This window comes from Nerophis lumbriciformis, linkage group LG30 (assembly GCF_033978685.3).
Source record: "Nerophis lumbriciformis linkage group LG30, RoL_Nlum_v2.1, whole genome shotgun sequence".
Taxonomy (NCBI): domain Eukaryota; kingdom Metazoa; phylum Chordata; class Actinopteri; order Syngnathiformes; family Syngnathidae; genus Nerophis; species Nerophis lumbriciformis.
This window is the reverse complement of record NC_084577.2, coordinates 6,440,645-6,468,274: the sequence shown is the minus strand read 5'-3', so window position 1 is coordinate 6,468,274 and position 27,630 is coordinate 6,440,645. Positions and strand designations below refer to the sequence as shown.

Here is a 27,630-nt window from a genome sequence, read left to right as displayed (position 1 = left end):
CATAATTTTGTATGGCGGCCCTTCTCTATGGGAAGATCAGTTACCGTAGCAACACCAAGCAGTAAGTGCCTTTTCAAAGGCTGCACTCCTCTGTCACGACCACCCCCTTCTTATTCTCTTTTATCAGCTCTCATTCTACCTAATGCAGCCACAACAGAGGAGTTAGCACAACATTGGGACGTCTTCTTTGCATCCTTCAGTTTTAAGTCTTCTGCAGAGGTATGAAAGTGAATTTTGTCTCTCTTTTTTTTTTTGCCTTCAGCGGGATATCTGTCCTGCACACCAAGAGATCTGACAAAAAGGATAAAAAGCTGATGCCTGAGGCCTGGTGACATTTACAAACAGTCACGCTTTCACACAGTAAATGGAATTATTGTATTTTTTTCCCTTTTTTTGTATTCTTTCCAAACGTCACATGGTGAGAAACATACTTTCATTCCAACACTGTTGACAGAAAAAGATATGAGGGAGTGGAATTTTTTTCATTATCATAATGTCAGGACTGGCTTTTTGTCCCAGAAGAAATGAAAAAGAAAATAAACGTATCCACGGGAATGACAATAAGGACACAGATTGTTTGCAGGAGCTGTCCGAGTGTCCTGCTTGTAAAAGACCCAATAATGTTACCCTGATCCTGCCATGCTCTCATACCATGTGTGTGCACTGTATGTCTGCCCAAGAGGCCAAGCGGTCTGGTCGGTCCCCCCGACATGATTTGAGCTGCTCTGTGTTGTGTCCACTGTGTGGCTACCATGTGGAGCTGCCCTGCGAGACGTGGTCGTCTGCTTTGTCCTGTCTCCCGCGATATCCCACCCTGAAGTTCGCACGTGCCAGCCAGGATGAGATTGGCAGACGGGAGATGGCTTCTGAACCACATCAACTGCAAGTAAGAGTTCTCAAATCGATTGAAGCACATTGGGTATTTTGATTTTATATATTGCCCCACTGTCCTCTGTCAGGGGGAGACCTACTCTCTGGTTGCAAATGAAGACACAGCGCAATGTGAGTTTTTGTAAGCAATACTTGCACCTTTCATACATTACTGCATCAAGAATGTTTCACTAACTCCATGGACAGTTGTCATATTTTGCCTGGTTTTTTTTTCCGGATATAAGCACGCCATTCATGTCAAAATAGCTTGCCTCCAAATTCCACACTTTGCAGCTTCGCAACACTGAAAAAAACAAGCCCATAGTTGCTTTTAAATACTTTGATCTCTGCGCTATCTCTCTGAAAATAATACTCATTCATTTTGTGGTTAGCCATGACTAGAAGTAAACCGACAACATGCTTCTTACTGTTACATTGTTCGTAGATGCAATGCAGCGAGCTTAAACGAACGCTTAACAGGCAACAGCTAAGAAATGCTACGTGTAAAAGAGAATAAAACATGCTTTGATTCAAATTAACCGGGCTGAATATGTCGTAAACACACCAACATGTCGACTTCGACTTCGACTTCCTTTTTATTGTCATTCAAATTTGAACTTTACAGCACAGATAAGAATGAAATTTCGTTACATAAGCTCATGGTAGTGCAGGATAAAAAAGCAATACGGTGCATATATAAATAAATAAGTATATATATATAATATAAACATATATATATAAAATAAATAAATATATATAAATAAATAAATAGATTACTGTACAGATAATATATTGCACTTTTTCACATGCGTCCACGTTTATGGATGTATGTTATATTGTCTTTTTTATTCCAGCGAGTTAATCCATTTTTGGGGGGAGTTGAGGATATGATGCATTCAAGAGTCTTACGGCTTGAGGGAAGAAGCTGTTACAGAACCTGGAGGTTCTGCTTCGGAGGCTGCGGAACCTCTTTCTAGAGTCCAGCAGTGAAAACAGTCCTTGGTGGGGGTGGGAGGAGTCTTTGCAGATTTACTGAGCCCTGGTCAGGCAGCGGCTTTTTGCGATCTGCTGGATAGGAGGAAGAGGAGTCCTGATGATCTTTTCCGCCGTCCTCACCACTCTCTGGAGAGACTTCCAGTCTGAGGCATTGCAGGCTCCAGAGGGAGGTGCTCTTTTCATCCGACGCAAAAAGTGCATGCGCTGCTGAGCTCTTTTTACAAGAGCTCCGGTGTGTAGGGACCAGGTTATATTGTCAGTTATCTGCACCCCCAGGAACTTGGTGCTGCTTACTATCTCCACCGCTGTGCCGTTGATGTAGAGTGGAGCGTGGCTGGACTGGTGCTTCCTGAAGTCAACGATGATCTCCTTGGTCTTGTTGACATTCAGGACCAGGTTGTTGGTTTTGCACCAGTCAACCAGATGTTTCACCTCCTCCCTGTAGTCCATGTCATTGTTGTCACGGATGAGGCCCACTACTGTCGTGTCGTCCTCATACTTCACAATGTGGTCGGTAGTGGACCTGGCGCAGCAGTCATGGGTCATCAACGTGAACAGCATCGGACTCAGGACGCAGCCCTGGGGGGAGCCGGTGCTCAGGGAGATGGCACTGGAGGTGTTGTTGCCCACTCTCACAGATTGGGGTCTGTCTGTGAGGAAGTCAAGCAGTCAGTTGCAAAGGGGGGTACTAAATCCAAGGGGGGCCAGTTTGCTGTGCCAGGGGATGGCATTAAAAGGGATGTTTGTCGTTTTGTAGGGCTGATATATTCCAGGCATTCGCTGCCTGTTTCTTTGCTCACTAACCAAAGCTTTGCTTTCGTGTTGGAAATGAGTCAAAACTCCTTCTAATGAGGAAGCAGTGCCTGGGCACTCTCTAGTGGTAGCCAAGGTAGTTAAAAACCTCCTTGTTGCCTGGGCCCCGGGGGTGGATGAGATCTGCCCGGAGTTCCTTCAGGCTCTGGACGCTGTGGGACTGTTTTGGTTGACAAGATTCTGCAGCATTGCGTAAACATCGGGGGCAGTGCCTCTGGATTGGCAGACCGGGGTGGTGGTTCCTCTATTTAAAAAGGGCAACGAGAAAGTGTGTTTCAACTATCCCGGGATCACACTCCTCAGTCTTCCCAGTAAGGTATACTGAAGAGAAGGCTACGCTGTATAGTCCAACCTCGGATTCAGGGGGAGCAGTGGGGTTTAGGCCCTGGTCGTGGAACTGTGGACCAGGTCTATACTCTCGACAAGATCCTTGAGGGTGCGTGGGAGTTTGCCCAACCAGTCTACATGTGTTTTGTGGACTTGGAGAAGGGATTTAACCGTGTCCCTCAGGCAGTCCTGTGGGGAGTGCTAAGAGAATATCAGTGTCAAAGCCTCGTCCGCATTGCAGGCAGTAAATCAGACCCGTTTCCAGTGAGGGTAGGATTGCGCCAGAGCTGCTCTTTTTCATCGATTCTGTTCATAACATTTATGGACAGAATTTCTAAGCGCAACCAAGTAGCTGAGGAGATCCAGTTTGGTGGCTGCAGGATTAGGTCTCTGCTTTTTGCAGATGATGTGGTCCTGCTGTCTTCATCTGGCCCGGATCTTCAGCTTTCACTGGATCGGTTCGTGGCCGAGTATGAAGCGACCGGGATGAAAATTAGTACCTCTAAATCCAAGTCTACAGTTTTCGCCCTTAAAAGAGTTGAGTGCCATTCACGGGGTCAGGAAGGCGTTCTTGCCCCAACTGGAGGAGTTCCAATACCTCGTAGTCTTGTTCACAAGTGAGACAAGAGTGGATCGTAAGATCGACAGGCAGATTGTTCGGCATCTGCAGTGAGGCAGACCCTGTATCGATCAGTTGTGTTGAGAAGAAGGAGTTGAGCCCCAAAGCAAAGCTCTCAATTTACCGGTCCTTCTACGTACCCATCCTCACCTATGGTCATGAGCTTTGGAACATGACCAGAAGGACAGGATCACGGGTCCAAGTGGCCGAAGTGAGTTTCCTCTGGCGGTGTACTCCCGTAGAGATAGGTTAAAAATGTCATTCAGGAGGGGCTCAGAGTAAAGCCGCTGCTCCTCCACATTGAGTGGAGTCAGATGAGGTGGTCAGGGAATCTGGTCAGGATGCCCCCCGAAAGCCTCCCTGGGAAGGTGCTTAAGGCACGTCCAGCCGGTAGGAGGCCACGGGAAAGACCCAGGACACGTTAGGAAGTCTATGTTTCCCAGCTGGCCTGGAAACGCCTTGGGATACCCTGGGAGACTCTAGCTCCTCCCTGCTGTTGAGCTCCCAGACCATAAAAAGCACCCATATTCAACTGAATATGGGTTGAAAATGATTTGCAAATCATTGTATTCCGTTTATATTTACATCTAACACAATTTCCCAACTCATATGGAAACGGGGTTTGTTGTGTGTATATGTATATATATATATATATATATATATATATATATATATATATATATATATATATATATATATATATACCGCGACTCCGATGGGAATAAGCGGTAGAAAATGGATGGATGGATGGATATATATACAGTATATATATATATATATATATATATATATATGTGTGGGAAAAAAATCACAAGACTACTTCATCTCTACAGGCCTGTTTCATGAGGGGGTTCCCTCAATCATCAGGAGATTTTAATGGGAGCATTCACATACCATGGTTTATATAGGGCACAGAGTGGGTGGGTACAGGCTGGTGTAGGGGCGTGGTGATTGGCTCATGTGTTACCTAGGAGGTGTTTCCGTCTGTGGCGGCATGCTGATACAATTTCGCTGCGCTTGTTGAGGGATGACAGGTCTGGACGGTATATGATGAACAGTTTCTCTTTCAAGCATAGGTTGCATCTTTTATTACCACTATTGTATGGTGTGCTGGATGCAAGAATTTGCCATGTTATTGAATATTCAACATTATTGTCTTTGAGGTCCCAAATGTGTTTGCTGAGTTCCGTGGTATTCCGCAGGTTTTGGTTCCTGAAAGAAGCCTTGTGATTGTTCCATCTGGTTTTAAACTCTCCCTCGGTTAATCCTACATATGTGTCGGATGTGCTAATGTCCTTGCGTGTTACCTTAGATTGGTAGACAACTGATGTTTGTAAGCACTCCCCGTTGAGAGGGCAATCAGGTTTCTTGCGGCAGTTACAGCCTTTGTTGGTTTTGGGGTCGCTCTGTCTGGGGGCCGACGGCTCATTTGCAATTGTTTTGTTGTGGTTTGAGATAATTTGTCGTATATTGTTCATACAGCTGTAGCTCAATTTAATATTGTTCTTGTTGAATACTTTTCTTTGGCTGTTGCCTTTGGGAAAGTGTTTGTCAATCAGAGTGAGGAATTTGTGGCCAATGTTAGTTGAGACGTTTTTTCTGTATGGGGGGTTGTACCAGATGATGTTGTTTCGTTTTCTGTTCTTTTTTGGTTGGTTTCCTGGCGTGGGTTCATAGGTGAGGGTGAAATTGTATCCGCTTTCATCAAGGGCTTTTTGGTACGGGGGGGTTGCTTGGTCAAATTCAGCTTTGCTAGATGACAGCATCGATAGCCTTTTATTAATTCCGGTAGGTATTCTTTTCGTGGTGGTGGGTGGGTGGTTGCTGTCATGGTGCACGAATTGGAGTGTTGTGTTGGATTTCGTGAATGGTTGGTAGCTGTTATTTCTCAGGTTGAAAGTGACGTCGAGGAAGTTGACGGTTTGCTTGTTGGCTTCAATCGTGATCCGTAGGCCGTTCTCTTTGAAAATTTGGCATATGCGCTTCTTGGTATTCTCGCTGCTCCTTGGCGAGGCGTGACACACTGCCAGTCCGTCATCACGGTAAATACCAAGGTTCAGGTTGAGGCTAGCGAGCTGGGAGAGGAGAAAACTCCCAACGAGTTCACACGTTTCTGCTCCGTCAAAACTTCCCATAGTGACGTCAAATGTTGCATTGTTCTTTTTTTGCCATGGTGTACTGTTGTGGATGAGAATGGAGTTTTTTGCGTGGATGATGATGTTTCTTTCGTTGCCTGTGATTGAGTCGTAGTCTGAGGCGAAGTCTAGTGCTTGAGTCAGTAGGTCTTGCGTGATGGAAGGGTAAAATTCTTCGATATCAAAGGAGATAAAGTTGTGCTGTTGTTTGTCTTGGATGTTGTTGAACCATTTGATTACTGCTGCTGTATTTCTCCATTGGTTGAGTGGTGTTTTGTCCTTGATTTTTGTGTTGACTCTGTCCAGGATTATTTTGCTGATTTTTCCTATTTCAGATTTAGTTGGGTTTATTAGTCGGCATGTTGGGTTATTTGCGAAGTTGGGTTTGTGATCCTTCAATGTGATGAAGGCTTCCTTGTTGGCTGTGGCGTCCACCCTGTCCTCAATGTCCAGTTCAGCCGCGATCCTTTTATTTTCCAGGTGGATGTTCTGTAAGGTGTTGGGTTGTGCTTTTTTGTATGATTTGGTGATGCTTCTGTCCAGTAAGGTGTTATGTTCTGGTATGTCCATTCTGTAGAAGTTTGTGGTTTTATCGGCAGCTATGATGAGGTTGTTTACTTTCTTGATGCGCTCCTTGTCATTTTTCAGCTTGGTGAGGAGTGGGTTGCGGACTGGCTTGAATTTGACTGATTGTATCATTTTGAGCATGTCGTTCTCAAAATCCTTTAGTTCCTCAACTGTGGGTGGGTTCTTGGTAGATTTGAATCCGTAAGTTTTCTTTTGCGTTCCTTTTGTTTCAGGGTGGAGGAAAAAATGTGCTTTCCACCGCATCCTTCTTAGGAAGTGTTCCATCTTTTCTATGAGCCTTAGCCTGTAGTCATTCTGCGCGGGTATGGGAATGTTCTTCGTGGAGTAGTCGATGTTGAATTTTTCCATTTCTGATCGTCGTACAGTGCTCAACAAATGTCAATTTGGAGCGGAGTATATGTCTTAATAAGGTTATCCAAAAAATAGTGCTCGATACCGTAGTAGAGCGCAATATATGTATGTGTGGGAAAAAAATCACAAGACTATTTCATCTCTACAGGCCTGTTTCATGAGGGGGTTCCCTCAATCATCAGGAGATTTTAATGGGAGCATTCACATACCATGGTTTATATAGGGCACAGAGTGGGTGGGTACAGGCTGGTGTAGGGGCGTGGTGATTGGCTCATGTGTTACCTAGGAGGTGTTTCCGTCTGTGGCGGCATGCTGATACAATTTCGCTGCGCTTGTTGAGGGATGACAGGTCTGGACGGTATATGATGAACAGTTTCTCTTTCAAGCATAGGTTGCATCTTTTATTACCACTATTGTAAGGTGTGCTGGATGCAAGAATTTGCCATGTTATTGAATATTCAACATTATTGTCTTTGAGGTCCCAAATGTGTTTGCTGAGTTCTGTGGTATTCCGCAGGTTTAGGTTCCTGAAAGAAGCCTTGTGATTGTTCCATCTGGTTTTAAACTCTCCCTCGGTTAATCCTACATATGTGTCGGATGTGTTAATGTCCTTGCGTGTTACCTTAGATTGGTAGACAACTGATGTTTGTAAGCACTCCCCGTTGAGAGGGCAATCAGGTTTCTTGCGGCAGTTACAGCCTTTGTTGGTTTTGGGGTCGCTCTGTCTGGGGGCCGACGGCTCATTTGCAATTGTTTTGTTGTGGTTTGAGATAATTTGTCGTATATTGTTCATACAGCTGTAGCTCAATTTAATGTTGTTCTTGTTGAATACTTTTCTTAGGCTGTTGCCTTTGGGAAAGTGTTTGTCAATCAGAGTGAGAAATTTGTGGCCAATGTTAGTTGAGACGTTTTTGCTGTATGGGGGGTTGTACCAGATGATGTTGTTTCGTTTTCTGTTCTTTTTTGGTTGGTTTCCTGGCGTGGGTTCATAGGTGAGGGTGAAATTGTATCCGCTTTCATCAAGGGCTTTTTGGTACGGGGGGGGGTTGCTTGGTCAAATTCAGCTTTGCTAGATGACAGCATCGATAGCCTTTTATTAATTCCGGTAGGTATTCTTTTCTTGGTGGTGGGTGGGTGGTTGCTGTCATGGTGCACGTATTGGAGTGTTGTGTTGGATTTCGTGAATGGTTGGTAGCTGTTATTTCTCAGGTTGAAAGTGACGTCGAGGAAGTTGACGGTTTGCTTGTTGGCTTCAATCGTGATCCGTAGGCCGTTCTCTTTGAAAATTTGGCATATGCGCTTCTTGGTATTCTCGCTGCTCCTTGGCGAGGCGCGACACACTGCCAGTCCGTCATCACGGTAAATACCAAGGTTCAGGTTGAGGCTAGCAAGCTGGGAGAGGAGGAAACTCCCAACGAGTTCACACGTTTCTGCTCCGTCAAAACTTCCCATAGTGACGTCAAATGTTGCATTGTTCTTTTTTTGCCATGGTGTACTGTTGTGGATGAGAATGGAGTTTTTTGCGTGGATGATGATGTTTCTTTCGTTGCCTGTGATTGAGTCGTAGTCTGAGGTGAAGTCTAGTGCTTGAGTCAGTAGGTCTTGCGTGATGGAAGGGTAAAATTCTTCGATATCGAAGGAGATAAAGTTGTGCTTTGACGTCACTATGGGAAGTTTTGACGGAGCAGAAACGTGTGAACTCGTTGGGAGTTTCCTCCTCTCCCAGCTCGCTAGCCTCAACCTGAACCTTGGTATTTACCGTGATGACGGACTGGCAGTGTGTCGCGCCTCGCCAAGGAGCAGCGAGAATACCAAGAAGCGCATATGCCAAATTTTCAAAGAGAACGGCGTACGGATCACGATTGAAGCCAACAAGCAAACCGTCAACTTCCTCAACGTCACTTTCAACCTGAGAAATAACAGCTACCAACCATTCACGAAATCCAACACAACACTCCAATTCGTGCACCATGACAGCAACCACCCACCCACCACCACGAAAAGAATACCTACCGGAATTAATAAAAGGCTATCGATGCTGTCATCTAGCAAAGCTGAATTTGACCAAGCAACCCCCCCGTACCAAAAAGCCCTTGATGAAAGCGGATACAATTTCACCCTCACCTATGAACCCACGCCAGGAAACCAACCAAAAAAGAACAGAAAACGAAACAACATCATCTGGTACAACCCCCCATACAGCAAAAACGTCTCAACTAACATTGGCCACAAATTCCTCACTCTGATTGACAAACACTTTCCCAAAGGCAACAGCCTAAGAAAAGTATTCAACAAGAACAACATTAAATTGAGCTACAGCTGTATGAACAATATACGACAAATTATCTCAAACCACAACAAAACAATTGCAAATGAGCCGTCGGCCCCCAGACAGAGCGACCCCAAAACCAACAAAGGCTGTAACTGCCGCAAGAAACCTGATTGCCCTCTCAACGGGGAGTGCTTACAAACATCAGTTGTCTACCAATCTAAGGTAACACGCAAGGACATTAACACATCCGACACATATGTAGGATTAACCGAGGGAGAGTTTAAAACCAGATGGAACAATCACAAGGCTTCTTTCAGGAACCAAAACCTGCGGAATACCACAGAACTCAGCAAACACATTTGGGACCTCAAAGACAATAATGTTGAATATTCAATAACATGGCAAATTCTTGCATCCAGCACACCTTACAATAGTGGTAATAAAAGATGCAACCTATGCTTGAAAGAGAAACTGTTCATCATATACCGTCCAGACCTGTCATCCCTCAACAAGCGCAGCGAAATTGTATCAGCATGCCGCCACAGACGGAAACACCTCCTAGGTAACACATGAGCCAATCACCACGCCCCTACACCAGCCTGTACCCACCCACTCTGTGCCCTATATAAACCATGGTATGTGAATGCTCCCATTAAAATCTCCTGATGATTGAGGGAACCCCCTCATGAAACAGGCCTGTAGAGATGAAGTAGTCTTGTGATTTTTTTCCCACACATACATATATTGCGCTCTACTACGGTATCGAGCACTATTTTTTGGATAACCTTATTAAGACATATATATATATATATATATATATATATATATATATATATATATATATATATATATATATATATATATATATCCATCCATCCATCTTCTTCCGCTTATCCGAGGTCGAGTCGCGGGGGCAGCAGCCTAAGCAGGGAAGCCCAGACTTCCCTCTCCCCAGCCACTTCGTCCAGCTCCTCCCGGGGGATCCCGAGGCGTTCCCAGGCCAGCCGGGAGACATAGTCTTCCCAACGTGTCCTGGGTCTTCCTCGTGGCCTCCTGCCGGTCGGACATACCCTAAACACATCCTTAGGGAGGCGCTCGGGTGGCATCCTGACCAGATGCCCGAACCACCTCATCTGGCTCCTCTCAATGTGGAGGAGCAGCGGCTTTACTTTGAGCTCCCCCCGGATGACAGAGCTTCTCACCCTATCTCTAAGGGAGAGCCCCGCCACCCGGCGGAGGAAACTCATTTCGGCCGCTTGTACCCGTGATCTTGTCCTTTCGGTCATAACCCAAAGCTCATGACCATAGGTGAGGATGGGAACGTAGATCGACCGGTAAATTGAGAGCTTTGCCTTCCGGCTCAGCTCCTTCTTCACCACAACGGATCGATACAGCGTCCGCATTACTGAAGACGCCGCACCGATCCGCCTGTCGATCTCACGATCCACTCTTCCCTCACTCGTGAACAAGACTCCGAGGTACTTGAACTCCTCCACTTGGGGCAAGATCTCCTCCCCAACCCGGAGATGGCACTCCACCCTTTTCCGGGCGAGAACCATGGACTCGGACTTGGAGGTGCTGATTCTCATCCCAGTCGCTTCACACTCAGCTGCGAACCGATCCAGTGAGAGCTGAAGATCCTGGCCAGATGAAGCCATCAGGACCAAATCATCTGCAAAAAGCAGAGACCTAATCCTGCAGCCACCACACCGGATCCCCTCAACGCCTTGACTGCGCCTAGAAATTCCGTCCATAAAAGTTATGAACAGAATCGGTGACAAAGGGCAGCCTTGGCGGAGTCCAACCCTCACCGGAAACGTGTCCGACTTACTGCCAGCAATGCGAACCAAGCTCTGACACTGATCATACAGGGAGTGGACCGCCACAATCAGACAGTCCGAAACCCCATACTCTCTGAGCACTCCCCACAGGACTTCCCGAGGGACACGGTCGAATGCCTTCTCCAAGTCCACAAAGCACATGTAGACTGGTTGGGCAAACTCCCATGCACCCTCAAGGACCCTGCCGAGAGTATAGAGCTGGTCCACAGTTCCACGACCAGGACGAAAACCACACTGTTCCTCCTGAATCCGAGGTTCGACTATCCGGCGTAGCCTCCTCTCCAGTACACCTGAATAGACCTTACCGGGAAGGCTGAGGAGTGTGATCCCACGATAGTTAGAACACACCCTCCGGTTCCCCTTTTTAAAGAGAGGAACCACCACCCTGAGTCTGCCAATCCAGAGGTACTGCCCCCGATGTCCACGCGATGCTGCAGAGTCTTGTCAACCAAGACAGCCCCACAGCATCCAGAGCCTTAAGGAACTCCAGGCGGATCTCATCCACCCCCGGGGCCTTGCCACCGAGGAGCTTTTTAACTACCTCAGCAACCTCAGCCCCAGAAATAGGAGAGCCCACCACAGATTTCCCAGGCACTGCTTCCTCATAGGAAGACGTGTTGGTGGGATTGAGGAGGTCTTCGAAGTATTCCCTCCACCGATCCACAACTTCCGCAGTCGAGGTCAGCAGAACACCATCCGCACCATACACGGTGTTGGTAGTGCACTGCTTCCCCTTCCTGAGGCGGCGGATGGTGGTCCAGAATCGCTTCGAAGCCGTCCGGAAGTCGTTTTCCATGGCTTCCCCGAACTCCTCCCATGTCCATATATATATATATATATATATATATATATATATATATATACTGTGTATATAAATATATACAGTGATGGGCAGAAACAAGCTACATGTAGCTAAGCTACATAGCTTAAATACATTTTCCAGTAGCTTGGCAGTAGTTTAGCTCCTTTTTTAACAAGTAGCTTTTCCTGTCGTTTAGCTACTTTTAGACCCATGTTGCGAGGTAGTTTACATCAAAGCTACAAGCTACAAAGAGAGAAAATGGACTGCGAATCCAAGCCCAAAAAATCTGGAGAAAATACAATGACCTGGATAAATGAGAACATCGATGCAGTGTATATACGGAGAAAAAACATGATTGATTGGTTGGTGTTCGTATGAAGAGTCACAATTGGCTAAGTTTAGGGCGAAACATTACGGACTGGCCAATCAGAGGCAAGATAAGGTGGGTCATCGAAACTAGTAAGCAAAATCATAACAGTCACGCACTCATGTCACATGACGACGAGGGAGTTGGAGACAGAGGGACGCTTCAAGCTGACGACTCAAAAAAAAAGAAACATACTTGAAAGTGGCACAGGGCTTCTCTCCCCCAGATTAGATTGTTCCTTTAGTGATGAAGATGACGTGCAGGAAACCCACAATAATGCGCGTCCTTGGCCATATTTACAGAAATGTATGTGTTTAGAGAAAACAATGCCCAAAACCTTAGTTTTTAGTTGTTTACGCTGTAAACCAAAATCATAACTGCTCTCTTCATCTAAGACGTCCAACACAAATTTAGGAACACACATTAAACGAGAAATTTTACTGAATGAACAAATAAACAGACAAAACACATTTCCTTTGCAGAATAAACATTAAATATTGTTCTGGCTTTTTGAAAGCCCTATTATTGTTATTGTAGTTTTTAAATATGTTCTATATATCTTCACTTCCGGTTTATGCAACGTTACGTGTGTTATTTTCCTATTGTAAACACATCCATTTATGGATCTTCATATTTACCACTCTATCTTAGGACAGAATACATTGTTACTTGTGTTCATGTTAGCATTTGAAATAGATGGTGATCAGCAGACGAATTGCCAGCTTGCGATCAGCGCGCTAGCTGCTACCCCAGGAAATGAGCAGTACCAACATGCAGAGTGCAGTAATCATGGTTTTACGATAATTAACATTTGAAAAGTGAATACCGTATTTTCCGCACCATAAGCCGCCCGTGTTATAAGCCGCGCCTTCAATGAACGGCATATTTCAAAACTTTGTCCACCTATAAGCCGCCCCGTGTTATAAGCCGCATCTAACTGCGCTACAGGGAATGTCAAAAAAACAGTCAGATAGGTCAGTTAAACTTTAATAATATATTAAAAACCAGCGTTCTAACAACTCTGTTCACTCCCAAAATGTACGGTAATGTGCAAATGTGCAATCACAAACATAGTAAAATTCAAAATAGTGCAGAGCAATAGCAATAACTTAATGTTGCTCGAACGTTAATGTCACAACACACAAAATAAACATAACACTCACTTTCTGAAGTTATTCTTCATTCATAAATCCCTCGAATTCTTCTCCTTCGGTGTCCGAATTAAAAAGTTGGGCGAATTACGGGATCTAAAATGGCCGGCTCCGTCTCGTCGAAGTCATCAGAGTCAGTGTCGCTGTTGTTTTTCCGGCAGTTCCGTGAATCCTGCCTTCCGGAAAGCTCGGACCACAGTTGAGACCGAAATATCCGCCCAGGCATTTACGATCCACTGGCAGATGTTGGCGTATGTCGTCCGGCGCTGTCTCCCTGTCTTAGTGAATGTGTGTTCGCCTTCGGTCATCCATTGTTCCCACGCCGTTCGCAGTCATGCTTTAAATGCCTTGTTGACACCAATATCGAGCGGTTGGAGTTCTTTGGTTAATCCACCCGGAATGACGGCGAGTGTTGTATTTGTGTGCTTCACTTGTTTTTTGACACCATCTGTGATGTGGGCGCGCATGGAGTCGTATATCAACATGGACGGAGCTGCGTGAAAAAAGCCACCCGGCCTCTTCGCGTAAACTTCCCTTAACCACTCGCTCATCTTTTCTTCATCCATCCATCCCTTCGAGTTAGCTTTTATGATGACGCCGGCTGGAAAGTTCTCTTTTGGCAAGGTCTTCCTTTTGAATATCACCATGGGTGGAAGTTTCTGGCCATTAGCATGGCAAGCTAGAACCACAGTGTGTCGCTTAGTAGGAGCCATTTTGTGGTCTTTACAGATGTAAACACACAAAGGAAATTAAACGTAATACCCGCGCGCTTCTTCTTCTATGGGGGCGGGTGCTTACCTTGGCGGTTGCTTACCGTAGAAGAAGAAGCACTTCCTCTTCTACGGGGAAAAAAGATGGCGGCTGTTTACCGTAGTTGCGAGACCTAAACTTTATGAAAATGAATCTTAATATTAATCCATATATAAAGCGCACCGGGTTATAAGCCGCACTGTCAGCTTTTGAGTAAATTTGTGGTTTTTAGGTGCGGCTAATAGTGCGGAAAATACTAACTATTGGGAGTCTTACCGCGGTTTGTCATTGATTGATTGATTGAGACTTTTATTAGTAGGTTGCACAGTGAAGTACATATTCCGTACAATTGACCACTAAATGGTAACACCCGAATAAGTTTTTCAACTTGTTTAAGTCGGGGTCCACTTAAATTGATTCATGATACACATATATACTATCAGATGTATACTATCATCATAATACAGTCATCACACAAGATAATCACATTGAATTATTTACATTATTTACAATCCAGGGTGTTACCGGTAATCGTTGTCTCTAGAATGTACAACAATGTGCATTCGATAAACATTACAAAACAATTTTTTGAGGGGATAACTTTTTGGAAGGGGTGTCACGGCCCCTGTGTCCCACTGATATTTTTGACCTACCACCTCAATGCAACAGACTGGCAGTTCACCAGTAAGTCCAACAGATGGAATGTTTATCTTTCTGTTTAATATATTTAATCGCTGACTTAATTAAGCACAACATGTACTGTATGTGCATATGCTCTTGGGACCCAGAAAACAAATGCAGTTCATTTGCATATATGTATATCTATTTTTTGCAAGGTTCTTTGCAGTGGCCATCATATCATAAATGAGACTGCAAAAAATATTTTTCCTCTAACACACATGCATTCCTGCATTTTTTACATCAGCCATCTATATCTGTTTATATGACAACATAGGGGTAGTATGTCCACGACAGAGCACATTGGAAATAACAATACATTACTCATTAACAATGTAGATGGTTCTGCTTTATACAATTATGGATGTGGATCATTCTGACTGTGAATAATGTTCAGGTTCCAGTGCTTGCAGTTTCACTATACCACCAGCTGAGAGCAATGTGGATCTACAGGAGGAGGAGATAGAGAGGTCTGTTTTTGGTAAGAAAGCATGAGTCCCAAACTTAGAAAAGAGTCTATGTACAGTAATTGGATGTTAAATATGTTTTATTAGCATAAACTGAAGGAAAAAAATAGGGATGTCCGATAATGGCTTTTTGCCGATAACCGATATTCCGATATTGTCCAACTCTTTAATTACCAATACCGATATCAACCGATATATGCAGTCGTGGAATTAGCACATTATTATGCCTAATTTGGACAACCGGGTATGGTGAAGATAAGGTACTTTAAAAAAAAAAATTAATTAAATAAGATAAATAAATTAAAAACATTTTATTGAATAAAAAAGAAAGTAAAACAATATAAAAACAGTTACATAGAAACTAGTAGTTAATGAAAATTAGTAAAATTAACTGTTAAGGGTTAGTACTATTAGTGGACCAGCAGCACGCACAATCATGTGTGCTTACGGACTGTATCCCTTGCAGACTGTATTGATATATATTGATATATAATGTAGGGACCAGAATATTAATAACAGAAAGAAACAACCCTTTTGTGTGAATGAGTGTAAATGGGGGAGGGAGGTTTTTTGGGTTGGTGCACTAATTGTAAGTGTATCTTGTGTTTTTTAGGTTGATTTAATAAAAAAATAAAAAACAAATTAAAAAAAACGATACCGATAATTTCCGATATTACATTTTAACGCATTTATCGCCCGATAATATCGGCAGGTCGATATTATCGGACATCTCTAGAAAAAAATAGTATACTGTGTTTCTGCTTCATTTTTGACATCTGACACTTTCTTTAGGTTTGCGCTTTGCTTTGGACCCATTAACTGCCCCCACCTCCCTCCACCTTTCCAACTCCTTGCTCATTGTCACTTACCGAGGAATAAGCCCTACTTGTCCACTTCCAAATGTCAGGAGGTTGATGACGACCTCTGACCTTGGCGTTACGCAGGACCTCCCTCAGGTTTGCGCTGATGTCATCATTGCTCAGGGCCAATATTACTGGGAGGTAGATGTCTACAACAGCTCCATCTATAAAATTGGTAAGAATGTTTATCATCATTATTATTAGTATTATTATTATTGTCATAGGGACGGCGTGGCGCAGTGGGAGAGTGGCCGTGCGCAACCCGAGGGTCCCTGGTTCAATCCCCACCTAGTACCAACCTCGTCATGTCCGTTGTGTCCTGAGCAAGACACTTCACCCTTGCTCCTGATGGGTGCTGGTTAGCGCCTTGCATGGCAGCTCCCTCCATCAGTGTGTGAATGTGTGTGTGAATGGGTAAATGTGGAAGTAGTGTCAAAGCGCTTTGAGTACCTTGAAGGTAGAAAAGCGCTATACAAGTACAACCCATTTATCATTTATTGTCATGTCATCCATAGACCTTAAAAGACAATATACATTCAATTAAAACTACTTTTAATTCCTTCAAGATGCTTTTAAAAATGCATATTAGATTAGATTAAAATAGATTAGATCAATTGTTCTCAAACTTTTGTTTGCCAAGTATCACCTGAGAAAATGCTTGGTTCTCTCTCAGTACCACCACCAATATTAAAAGAAGCGTAATAGACCTAAGTATTCATTAAAAAAATAAGGCAGAAGTTTTATTTAACATGTACATTTAATATTTTTGGCCATTACAACATTACACACAGTTTGAACAGTAACGCTGTGTTTGAATCATCATCATCATCATCATCATCATCATCATCATTTATTCATTTCATGAAAATGCATATATACAAGCCATGTACAGTTCACACTTTCATTGTTTTTTGTTTCTTATACATTTCCATGATCAGAAAGGAGCAAATGGAAGAATAATATTCTTATATGTATCTGCCCCCTTTTTTAAAACAAATGATTTTAGATGACTTTATCATTGTTCCCTCCTCCAACACCCGAACTCCAACATACTTTTTAATTTTCGTTTAAGCATTTTCACAATGACACGTCCAATCAAATTCAAAAATCAGTTTGATATAATTCCAGTTGTCTCTTTTTGTAACTCTTTTTAAATAAAAAAAAGGTTCTTGCAACTTTTTAAGTATTTCTTTAGAGAATTCCATGCTTTCACACCAGCAACAGACAAGCACATTTGTTTCAAATTTGTTCGCACTCTTGGATGTTTAAAATCATACGGCCTTCTGTGATTCTCATCTTCAGACTTGAACACGAATAACTTTTGTAAGTCCTTCGGAAGAACTTTATTTCTAGCTCTGAACATCACTAATACAGTATGCAATTCTACAATGTCTTATAGTTTTAATAATCCTGAACTAATGAAGAGTGGATTTATGTGGTCTCTATATCTTACTTTAAAAATAATACGAATTGCTCTTTTCTGTAAAAGAAATAAAGGCACTATGTTGCTGTGATATGTATTTCCCCCATATTTCTGCACAATATTTGAAATAAGGTAGAATAATTGAGCAGTATAACATTCTCGTTGTATTATACAGGAAACTTGCTCAAAATAAATACGTTTTAGATAGCTTATTTTTCACATGCAATATATAAGCTTTCCATGTCAACTTTTCATCTAGGATGACCCCAAGAAATCTGATTTCAGACACCGTTTCAATTTTCACATTGTTTATGGATAAACTAACTTCTACCATTATTTTATTACTGAATACCATAAATTTAGTCTTTTCCAAATAAAAAAAAAGTGTATTTACATCAAACCACAATTTTAGTTTAGCCATTTTCCTCTTCAATATTTTCAAGTCATCTCCTGAACAGTATAAATTTGTATCGTCTGCGAATAATACGTACTGTATCATTTATATATAAAATAAAAAGTTTGGGTCCTAAAATTGAACCTTGTGGAATTCCACATTCATTAGTCATACATTCTGACCTATAATCATCAATCTCAACATATTGCTGTCGTTGTTGTAAATAGCTGGTTAACCAGCCCAGTGCAACTCCTCTAACTCCAAAAGTATATACCGTATTTTCCGCACTATAAGGCGCACCTTCAATGAATGGCCTATTTTAAAACTTAGTTCATATATAAGGCGCACCGCAATATAAGGCGCACCGCATTATAAGGCGCATAGAATAGACCAGGGGTGGGCAATTAATTTTTACCGGGGGCCGCATAAGCAACCCGAGCACTGCTCGAGGGCCACATTGACAATATTTGAATAAAATTTTGCTCAATATTATTTTTGATATACCGTAAGATAAATAATAATAATAATAATTAATAATAATAATTTCATTTAACCTCACTTAACTTTATACAAAAGCAGATTGCTTTTGATGGTTTTATTTTTAACACTGTCTTACACAACACTTCCTGATGTATAATACAATGCAAAAATTTCCATTTCTGCACAGGGTTCATTTCTGTCACTTTATCCTGCATTATCCAACATTTTTCCCCGTCAGATTTGGACAACCATCTGTTGTTAAAATTCGTTTTTAATCATATTTATTTTATATTGTTTTTTATATTGGTTTTATATGTAATTATTTTTTGTTTTTATTCAGTCATTGGTGGAGCTAAGGATAATATTTGAACATTGTTTTTAATATTGTTGTGCAGCACTTAGGAAACATTTTGTTGTTTAAATGTGCTATATAAATAAAGTGGATTGGCTTGGATTGTCACACCTGCCAGCTTGTCCCATTTCAGTCCTAACATGTCCAAACACGCATTTACCTATGTGAACAAGTCATTACATGTGGTTGTCTCTTTAATTGACTGCATGGCTGCCAGCTCCTTCGTGATTTGAAAGTCTGTAGTTATTCCACGTAAGAGGATGAGCAGCTGGGAGGTGTCACGTACATCGCAGCTCTCATGCAAAGCCAGCGAAAAACAGTCAAAGTCTCCGGGATTATCAGCATAAGTCCAATAAGCACTCCTTAATAAACTCTCCATCAGAAAACGCCTTACTTTTTCTGGCGATTTTGTGAGAAATGACAAAACTTGTCCTGACAGCTGCATCTCTGGGGGTATGAAATTTGGCAAAAAGTCCTTGTTGGGTTTGCAGTTTTACCATCAACGCATCAGCCTCCCTTGCGCGTGCTTCATCAGACAGATTCCGGTATTTTTCCTCGTGCTTTGTCGTGTAGTGGCGATTCAAATGATATTCTTTAAACACAGCAACCTGTGTACCACAAATTAATCACACGGCTTTACCTTTAATTTCTGTAAAGAAATACTTGGCAGTCCATGTCTTGTTGTAAACACAGCATTCGTCATCAACTTTTTTTCTTTTTAGCGTCTCATCACTTGTCGCTGTGCACCTTCACTCACAGGTTACACACGGACATACGCCCATAAATAACACTTTTCAAAATAAAAGCAGCACAGTTGTATTGCACGCACGACATAGATGTTTTTTAAACTTTATTTTGTAATTTATGATTGCCGCTGTTCACAATCACTCACAATCACACACGCGCATACGTTCACACGGAAGTAATACAAATAACGCTTTTCAAAACAAAAGCAGCATCGTTGTATTGCACACTCGACATAGATACATTTTATAATTTATTTTGTCATTTATGATTGGCGTCACGCGGGCCGGACAGGGACGCACAAAGGGCCGGATGTGGCCCGCGGGCCGCAGAATGCCCAGGTCTGTTATACAGAGTAATATAATGTTTAAGAAAATAATCATAGGCAGTGTTTATATCGTCTGTGTACACCTCTTTCCACTCTTGTTTTAATAGGTCATTCCTGAACTTGTTAATATGATTGACACTTCTTTTCCTCTTAAGTATTTGATGATATGCTCTTTTAGGCAATTGATAGTCCAATATTGCAAATATAGGCAGATGATCACTTATGTCATTTATCACTAACCCAGTAGTAATGCGAATCCCTAAAACATTTGTAAAGATATTATCTATTAAGGTTACACTAGTTGTGGTTCCCGGGCTCGGGATCTTTCTGTGTGGAGTTTGCATGTTCTCCCCGTGACTGCGTGGGTTCCCTCTGGGTACTCCGGCTTCCTCCCACCTCCAAAGACATGCACCTGTGGATAAGTTGATTGGCAACACTAAATTGGCCCTAGTGTGTGGATGTGAGTGTGAATGTTGTCTGTCTATCTGTGTTGGCCCTGCGATGAGGTGGCGACTTGTCCAGGGTGTACCCCGCCTTCCGCCCGATTGTAGCTGAGATAGGCTCCAGCGCCCCCCGCGACCCCAAAGGGAATAAGCGGTAGAAAATGGATGGATGGATGGATAGTTGTGGTTATTCTGCTAGGCTTTGTAATTAATGGGTACAGCCCTATTTCATATAATACCTCTAAAAAATCTGAGGTTTGTTCATGTGAATCTTCCTTTAGAAGATCAATATTATAATCTCCACAAATTACGAGAGTTATTTTTTTATTTAGACCATTATACATTTCCTCTAATTTATCCATGAAGGTTTCTACTTGTGATCCTGGTTTTCTATATACCGTACACATGCAACAACAATGTTTCTGTTTTGTTCTAATTCTATCTCAACAGCTACACACTCCATTAAATAATTTATGGCCATTGTTGTTCTGGTCGTCCGTTCGTCCGGATGAAAACATTTCCATTTCTGGTCCAGGTCGATTGGATTTTATTTTGCTTTTTGAGGATCCGGCCGGTCCAAGCAATTTCGGCATTTTTCTTTGTGAGGTGCTCATTTAGATAAACTCCAGTGCCTTTAAGTTTCTTAGCTTCCTTCAGAATTTCCACCTTGTGCTTTCTATTTGCAAACTTGATGATGACTTTAGGCTTGGTTTTTTTGTCCTTACTTGGAAGAATGTGACCTGCTGATATTTGCTGACTGTCCAGAGGAATATGTTTACTCTTCATGTAGCGTACCACTTATTGCTCCAGGGTGTCAAGCTCCTCAGATGGTGCATCCTCACCATGCTGGTCATCAGGTGGGCGCAACCCGGGCATAACTCCGATGCCTGGTCTCCAGGCCGGTGACCACAAGATCATCAGTCCTGGAATACTGTTCCAAGTCATCCACCCTTTGTTCTACAAGCTCAATCCGTTCATTCTTGTGTTGGATGATAGCCTTTAGCTGCCTGATCTCCTCCATGAGGCCTGTCAGTTCCCTCTGTTGTTCCACCACTTCACTAAGTTCCCTTGACATAAAGTTTAGGGAATCTTTAATTCCCGCCATTTCAGCTGCTAACTTTGCATTGGTAGTCATTGTTCTTCGAGCAATCTTGACTTTTGTTGGATGTCAGTGCATTTTGATGATTTTAGTGGATTTCATTAGGCCTTTCAGCAGAGAGGAACAGTTGCAGCCATCTTGCAAAAAATATAGGAACATAAAACACTGTACTTTATTCAAGGGATTATTTGGCGTCCGACTAGACGGAGCCAGCATACCGCAATCAGAGAATCACTGATATTAGATATTATTATTTTCTGTTACACTCCCCATAGGAAAAAAACATTTTGCATCACCCCCACCCCCACTATCCACCGCAACTATGAATAGTATCATTGGTCGATAAAATTGTTATAAGTACACCTCTGCATAACACTGTATCCTTATTAATATTGAATAAAACCTAACATGAAAGAAGTATAGATTCAATTACAACAAATATTTTTTTAACATGCATACATTTTTCTGAAATAAAAAAATAATAATAATATTTTTTTTAAACTATAGATATTTTTGAAATGTACTATTAAAACTCAATAACAACAAATTCAAATTGATCAGCCACACTTTGGAGCACAATTTATAAAATATCTTAACCTACATAACAAAAATGAATACAACAATGTGTGCAATTTCTTTAGGTGAAAAAGACAAACATGTTTTTGAAAGGTTGTGTGGGGAAGAACGGGGCTGGTTGTCACACTCATGATATCTCTCCATCAGAGGGTGCTGTCTATCACATTAAAGTATGGCATTTTATATAATTAGGATCAGCGCTCACCTACATAGTTTTCTCTGGTGTAAGAAGTTTGCGTTCTAGTGTCCAATTGTAAATATTCTGCTTCTCAGAATTTCTCAACGTGGCTTTTATCCAACACAAACATTTGTTAGTCTGTAAAAGTGTGACGGGAAAGCTAGAGCTCTCCCCTACATAGCATATATTACTGTAACTGTATTGGTAACTGTCTGATATATATATATATATATATATATATATATATATATATATATATATATATATATATATATATATATATATATATATATATATATATATATATATATATATATATATATATACACACATATATACATATATATATATATATATATATATATACATATATACATATATATATATATATATATATATATATATATATATATATATATATATATATATATATATATATATATATATATATATATATATATATATATATATATATATACATATATATAATAACTACCAATAATTGACTACATTTATGTTTGCTGTTTGCTAAATTTAAATGCACAAGTTTTTTTCGAATCATACATTTTATAATTGCATTGTAAGTTATAAGAAGGGTTCATTACACATTTACACATACATATGCTCACGCACACGTACAAAGACACAAACACACACACACACACACACACACACACACACACACACACACACACACACACACACACACACACACACACACACACACACACACACACACACGCGCGCACACACACGCATGGCATAAATTAGCTGTAAGGCCTGATGTGTTAATGTAATATGCTCAAATGGAAAAATACTGTCATACGTGAGGTTGTATTGGAAAAATAGGAAAGCAAGGCAAGATAAACAGTTTTTATGGTGCGATATAAAGGTAAAGACAAATATATTTAAAAATACTAAAAAACTACATCGTACTCCTAAGGGTTGAATCATCTCGTTGTTATTGAATTGCTTAAAAAAGCAACATCTGTACACAATGACAAACACTTGCAGGCCTACTTCATATGGTCATGTGACAGGGATGGAGAGTTAGTAGGGTTATTTTGCAGTCACACTCGATTAAAAAAAAGCACATAGCCTGAGACACCAGTGCAAGGGATTATGTGTTTAGACATACGATTTTGCAGAATTATAAGCCAGCAAATGGAATACAAACTTAATTGGTTCTTGAACAGGGTCTGTAAATAGAAAAGTTTGTATATTGAAGCCAAGTTATCGATAAGAGACAATGTAAATAGGAATAATGGGTTACAGCCAATGTTCCCTCTAATTTTTCATGTGTGTGAGCAAACGCAAAAACTCCCTGAGCATTCAGTGGAGCCCATGTGGAGCAACATCAGACGTGCACACTGTGGCTACACCAGCAGCACACCTGTCCCAAACCTGAATAAATAACAAGTTAAATCTCCATCCATCCATCCATCCATTTTCTACCGCTTGTCCCTTTCGGGGTCGCTGGAGCCTATCTCAGCTGCATTCGGGCGGAAGGCGATGTACACCCTGGACAAGTCCCCACCTCATCGCAGGGCCAACACAGATAGACAGACAACATTCTCTTATTATTATAATCAAATGACAGCAGTCATTTCCATGAGATTATTTTCTAATATTAGTGTTTAGGCCCACTTACAATGACCATAACAAAAAATATTGTTTTTCATGAACTGTGTACTTGTATTGTTTGTCTGGGTGGAGGTCCTGCTTTGGAAATAATTGGTACCCCTTTCAGACATTGCATTTAGTTCCCATTAAAACATTCACATGTTGCACAATGAGATGTAAGCAGGGGATCATGTGTACATTCCTGCAACTTCCTGTTTGTAAAAAATATATTTTTATTAGTATTTATTTAATATACTAACAGCATTTCATGATTAATATTTATAAATTAAGATTCCTAATAAATGACACTAAAATAAGCACACATTTGATTGGTAAATCATAGTGTAACGACCTAGAATTACACTTTATGTGTGGTGTTGGAGTTGTCCGACTTTTTGTGTGGCTGTAAACGCATCACTGGCTAAGTGCCATATGTGCATGTGTTGGCGCAAGTGAGAAAGAGCGAGCGGCTGCTGTTGATATACCAAAGTTGCTTTTGGTCTGGTTTGTACTGCAGAAAATGACCGGTTTTGCTAGATATCATTTTTTTTACTAATGTTTTGGTGATGTGTTTATGGCGGACAATAAAGAGTTTTGCTCAGTAATGTGATAGATGGAATTCATGTCCTCAAAGTGTCTCGACAGACGTTACAATATTTGAACAATGATGACGAAAACTGTTTTCTCTGTCGTGTCCGTGTGTCGAAAATTGTTATGCGCTTATTTTTTTATTTGATTTTGTGCGTGACATAGATTTGCTGTGCGCAGAGGACGCTTGAGCAGTGCACAATTGCACAGGCGCACCTTAGAGGGAACGTTGGTTACAGCATCGACAAAAGTCCACATTTTAGTAAAAGTTTGTACTTTGAACAAAATATAAAGTGCTATACTGAACTCTATATCAAACAAACATAGGAAGGGGCTGGTGGATCAACTTTCTATTTAATAACAAAGCCAATACAACAACTAGCTAAAATGTCCTCATTCTCCACCGCCCTGCTGACATGCGCACACACTGTCACTAGCCCAGTGGTGCACTTAGCTTGAAATCACAAAACTCCTTAACTTGAACAGACAGGTCACTACAATGACAGGAGTAAAAACACTTTACATTGTCAATTAGTCTTCCTGCCATGAAGCAGAAGGGAGTGGAAGGCAGGGAAAGCAGAGTAAACTGTGGATACCTCTTGAATTTTTCAACCACGTATCTCTATTGTTTTCTTTAGACTCATATTGAACCAGCAAATCGAGAAAATGTCTTAAAAAGGCTTTTGAATAGCATTAAAAGTAGCACAGTAACTAACAGCAGAATTTTGCATATGGATCAGCTCACCCACGTTCGCTGTGCAGTCAGACACAAAATGGCGGCGCTGTAAGACAATACAATGGGTGAATAAAACGTTTATACACTGACACAAAGATTGATTCGTAAATAGAGGTTCCGCTGAATTATTATTTAGCCTTGTCCTCCGGTTATTATTATCACTTGTAAGAAATATACTGTACTATATTTGCCGCAATAGCGGATTGTTGATTTAGAGGAGCGGCCCCACACAGTGTATGGAGATACACAGTAAAAGCTTCTTTGAGCAAAGAAAAAATGAATTGTCATTTAAAAATGTTGATGGTTCTGAGAGATTCGGAATGTCAGTGGCCTTGTGGTTAGAGTGTCCGCCCTGAGATCGGTAGGTCGTGAGTTCAAACCCTAGCCGAGTCATACCAAAGACTATAAAAAAAATGGGACCCATTACCTCCCTGCTTGGCACTCAGCACTTAAAGGGTTGGAATTGGGGGTTAAATCATGATTCCCGGGTGCGACCACGGCTGCTGATCACTGCTCCCCTCACCTCCCAGGGGGTGAACAAGGGGATGGGTCAAATGCAGAGGACACATTTCACCACACATAGTGTGTGTGTAATAATAATTGGTACTTCAACTTTAATTTTAAGACCAGGTTCTCATCAACGCCCAACCCTACCCCTGTTTTAAGGATTCATACTGATGCACTATCCTGTCTGTTTCAGGTGTGAGCTCACTGCACAATTCTAAAGGCTGGTGGCTGGAAAGACATGGTTTCTCGTTTTGCGCTGTTTACGATGGTTGCAGGGAGCCGCTTGTAACAGTCCCTCCTCAGATCAAAACTCTCGGACTCTTCCTTAACTTTGGAGGGGGGACTCTTAGCTTCTACAACCTCGTGACCCAAGAGCACCTCGTCACCCTGCCTACGTGCTTCAATGCCTCGGGAGTGCTTCCTACTCTGGGCCTCGGCCAGGGCTGGCTACGGTTGCGTTGCGGCCTCCCGCCTCCCCCCTATGTGTTCCTCAGTAAAAACTCAACCTACAGACACCCTTGTGGGTCCAGTAGAGGTCGATGGCAAAAGGATATCATCTTCCGATCAGTGGGTAAAGTGATTCAGAAGTTTGAGGAGATGTCTGCAGCAAACTCCAGTTCGATGCCTGGTTTTGGATCACACTGCTCCTGTGGACACCGGGGGACAAATCCCTATGGGCTTGGGGAACAGGAAACCGGGCCTAAATAAGACAATCCTTCTCAACAATGGAAACATCCACTGACTGACAGACTCTCAAATCCCCAGAAAGGTTTGATCTATGGCTGCAATTTGAAAGGCAAATGTTCCATCTTGAAGGACCTGCGGATCCCTCCTTCCATTCTCGGTGTGACCCCCGCTGATCGGGGCTTGGGCTGGAATGAGTCCTATATTGTAAAGTGTGAGAAATGGGTGGGCTTCTAACAGCGGGACGCCTTGATTTGTCTCAGTGTGACGGTTGTCAGACGGTAGGGGTCCTCACACTATATCAGCACGTCCTCGTATACTTGGGTATGAGCACTAAAACCATAAGTGCGGGCTTTTGCCAAGCTGCGGGAATAAGGTATAATCAGCAGGGGGCGAGATAGTGAGGTGCGAGTACAGTAACACCGGTGGCGTTGACTTAGAGCAGCAGAGACAGGTGGTACCACATGTTTGCCCCATGCTCTGCCTTTCGATAGGACAGTGGGGCTGCCCTTTTTTGACCCTTTGAAAACCACAGGGCTCCCGAAAACTTCAAAAGGGACAGCAGAGAGCAAGCGAACCGGGAGTGGGGGAAAGAGAAAACAGCATGCATGAATTAAAGACAGCAGGTGACGGTAAAAAGGAGTGAGCTGAAGGAGCTTTCAAGCCAAGAATCCCTGAATAGATCAAATGTCTTCTGAGGCCGAGAATTGATTTAAAACCAGCACTGTGCCACATAAGCCACCGTCTACTTTTGTACATTTGTAATTGTCTTGTGATTTTCTTTCTGTCTGCATTATTTTAATCTCAGGCTTATTTTGTTGCCACATTTCACAGGTTCAAGTGTTTTGTTCAAAATAATCGTGAGCAATAAAGTGTTCAAAATATACTATTCAAGCAAGAGGGTGTCCATAATGTGGCGTTTTGCAGCCCATGTACATTCCAAAAATATAATTATATAAAAATTAAAAAAAGAGCAGAAACATCGAGGAAAATAGTGAAAAACTTGGGATCTTACGATCAGGGTTTCATGCTCCCGATTCCGATACTGATCATCAGTGAGTGAGATCGGAAGATACCAATACTGATCACATGTATTAACTGTACATTGTTCAATGTATTTATGGTGACAACAGAAAATCAACACAATATTTAAACTAGTTCCTTATTGTCTTTCAATACACATAATTGTTTGAGGATAACAGTACACAATACCTAAACAAAAGCAGAAACTACAATCTACTTCCCATTGAAATCCATTTGGGTTTTGCTCTCAAAGTCCCCCCCGAGTCCAGGAGCTTATTCCCTAAGTATGAAGACATTAACGAAACCAACAAAAAAATATTTTGAAAAAACAGCAATATCAACCTCATCACTCTAGTATGGATCGTATACTGATACTACCCTGATACTACACAACCAATTTATGGATCCATCCCCCCTCCTCCTATGTGTTGTGCACTGACTGTGACAATGCTGACACACCAACAATTGCCGTAATATTATCCTCACTCTAGACCTGGGGTCTTAAAGTCTCAACCCGCAGGTCGATAATAAGTTGCCCTCATTCATTTACTTAATTTCATGGCTG

The 27,630-nt window shown here is 41.9% G+C and overlaps 1 protein-coding gene across 2 annotated transcripts; it reads left to right on the top strand.

The window, feature by feature from the left end:
* The first annotated feature begins 112 nt into the window (after nucleotides 1-112).
* LOC133572612 (SPRY domain-containing protein 4) lies at nucleotides 113-26,901 on the top strand. 2 transcript variants are annotated; one of them, XM_061925441.2, is made up of 6 exons: nucleotides 113-219; nucleotides 681-886; nucleotides 960-1,002; nucleotides 14,958-15,041; nucleotides 15,820-16,062; nucleotides 25,552-26,901. In XM_061925441.2, the coding sequence occupies exons 2-6, from the start codon at nucleotides 860-862 to the stop codon at nucleotides 26,064-26,066; spliced, it is 912 nt and encodes a 303-aa protein (XP_061781425.1). In that variant the 5' UTR covers nucleotides 113-219; nucleotides 681-859; the 3' UTR covers nucleotides 26,067-26,901. The 2 variants fall into 2 exon arrangements, with proteins under 2 accessions (XP_061781425.1, XP_061781424.2); XM_061925440.2 differs by having other exon boundaries at nucleotides 158-886.
* The last annotated feature ends 729 nt before the right edge of the window (nucleotides 26,902-27,630 follow it).

Excerpts from the sequence above, each read along its gene's own strand:
- LOC133572612 (XM_061925440.2), top strand. The coding sequence starts at position 494 with ATGTCAGGACTGGCTTTTTGTCCCAGAAGAAATGAAAAAGAAAATAAA. Across the intron at positions 15,042-15,819 it reads GATAGAGAGGTCTGTTTTTG|GTTTGCGCTTTGCTTTGGAC; the intron begins GTAAGAAAGCAT and ends CACTTTCTTTAG. Across the intron at positions 16,063-25,551 it reads CAGCTCCATCTATAAAATTG|GTGTGAGCTCACTGCACAAT; the intron begins GTAAGAATGTTT and ends TGTCTGTTTCAG.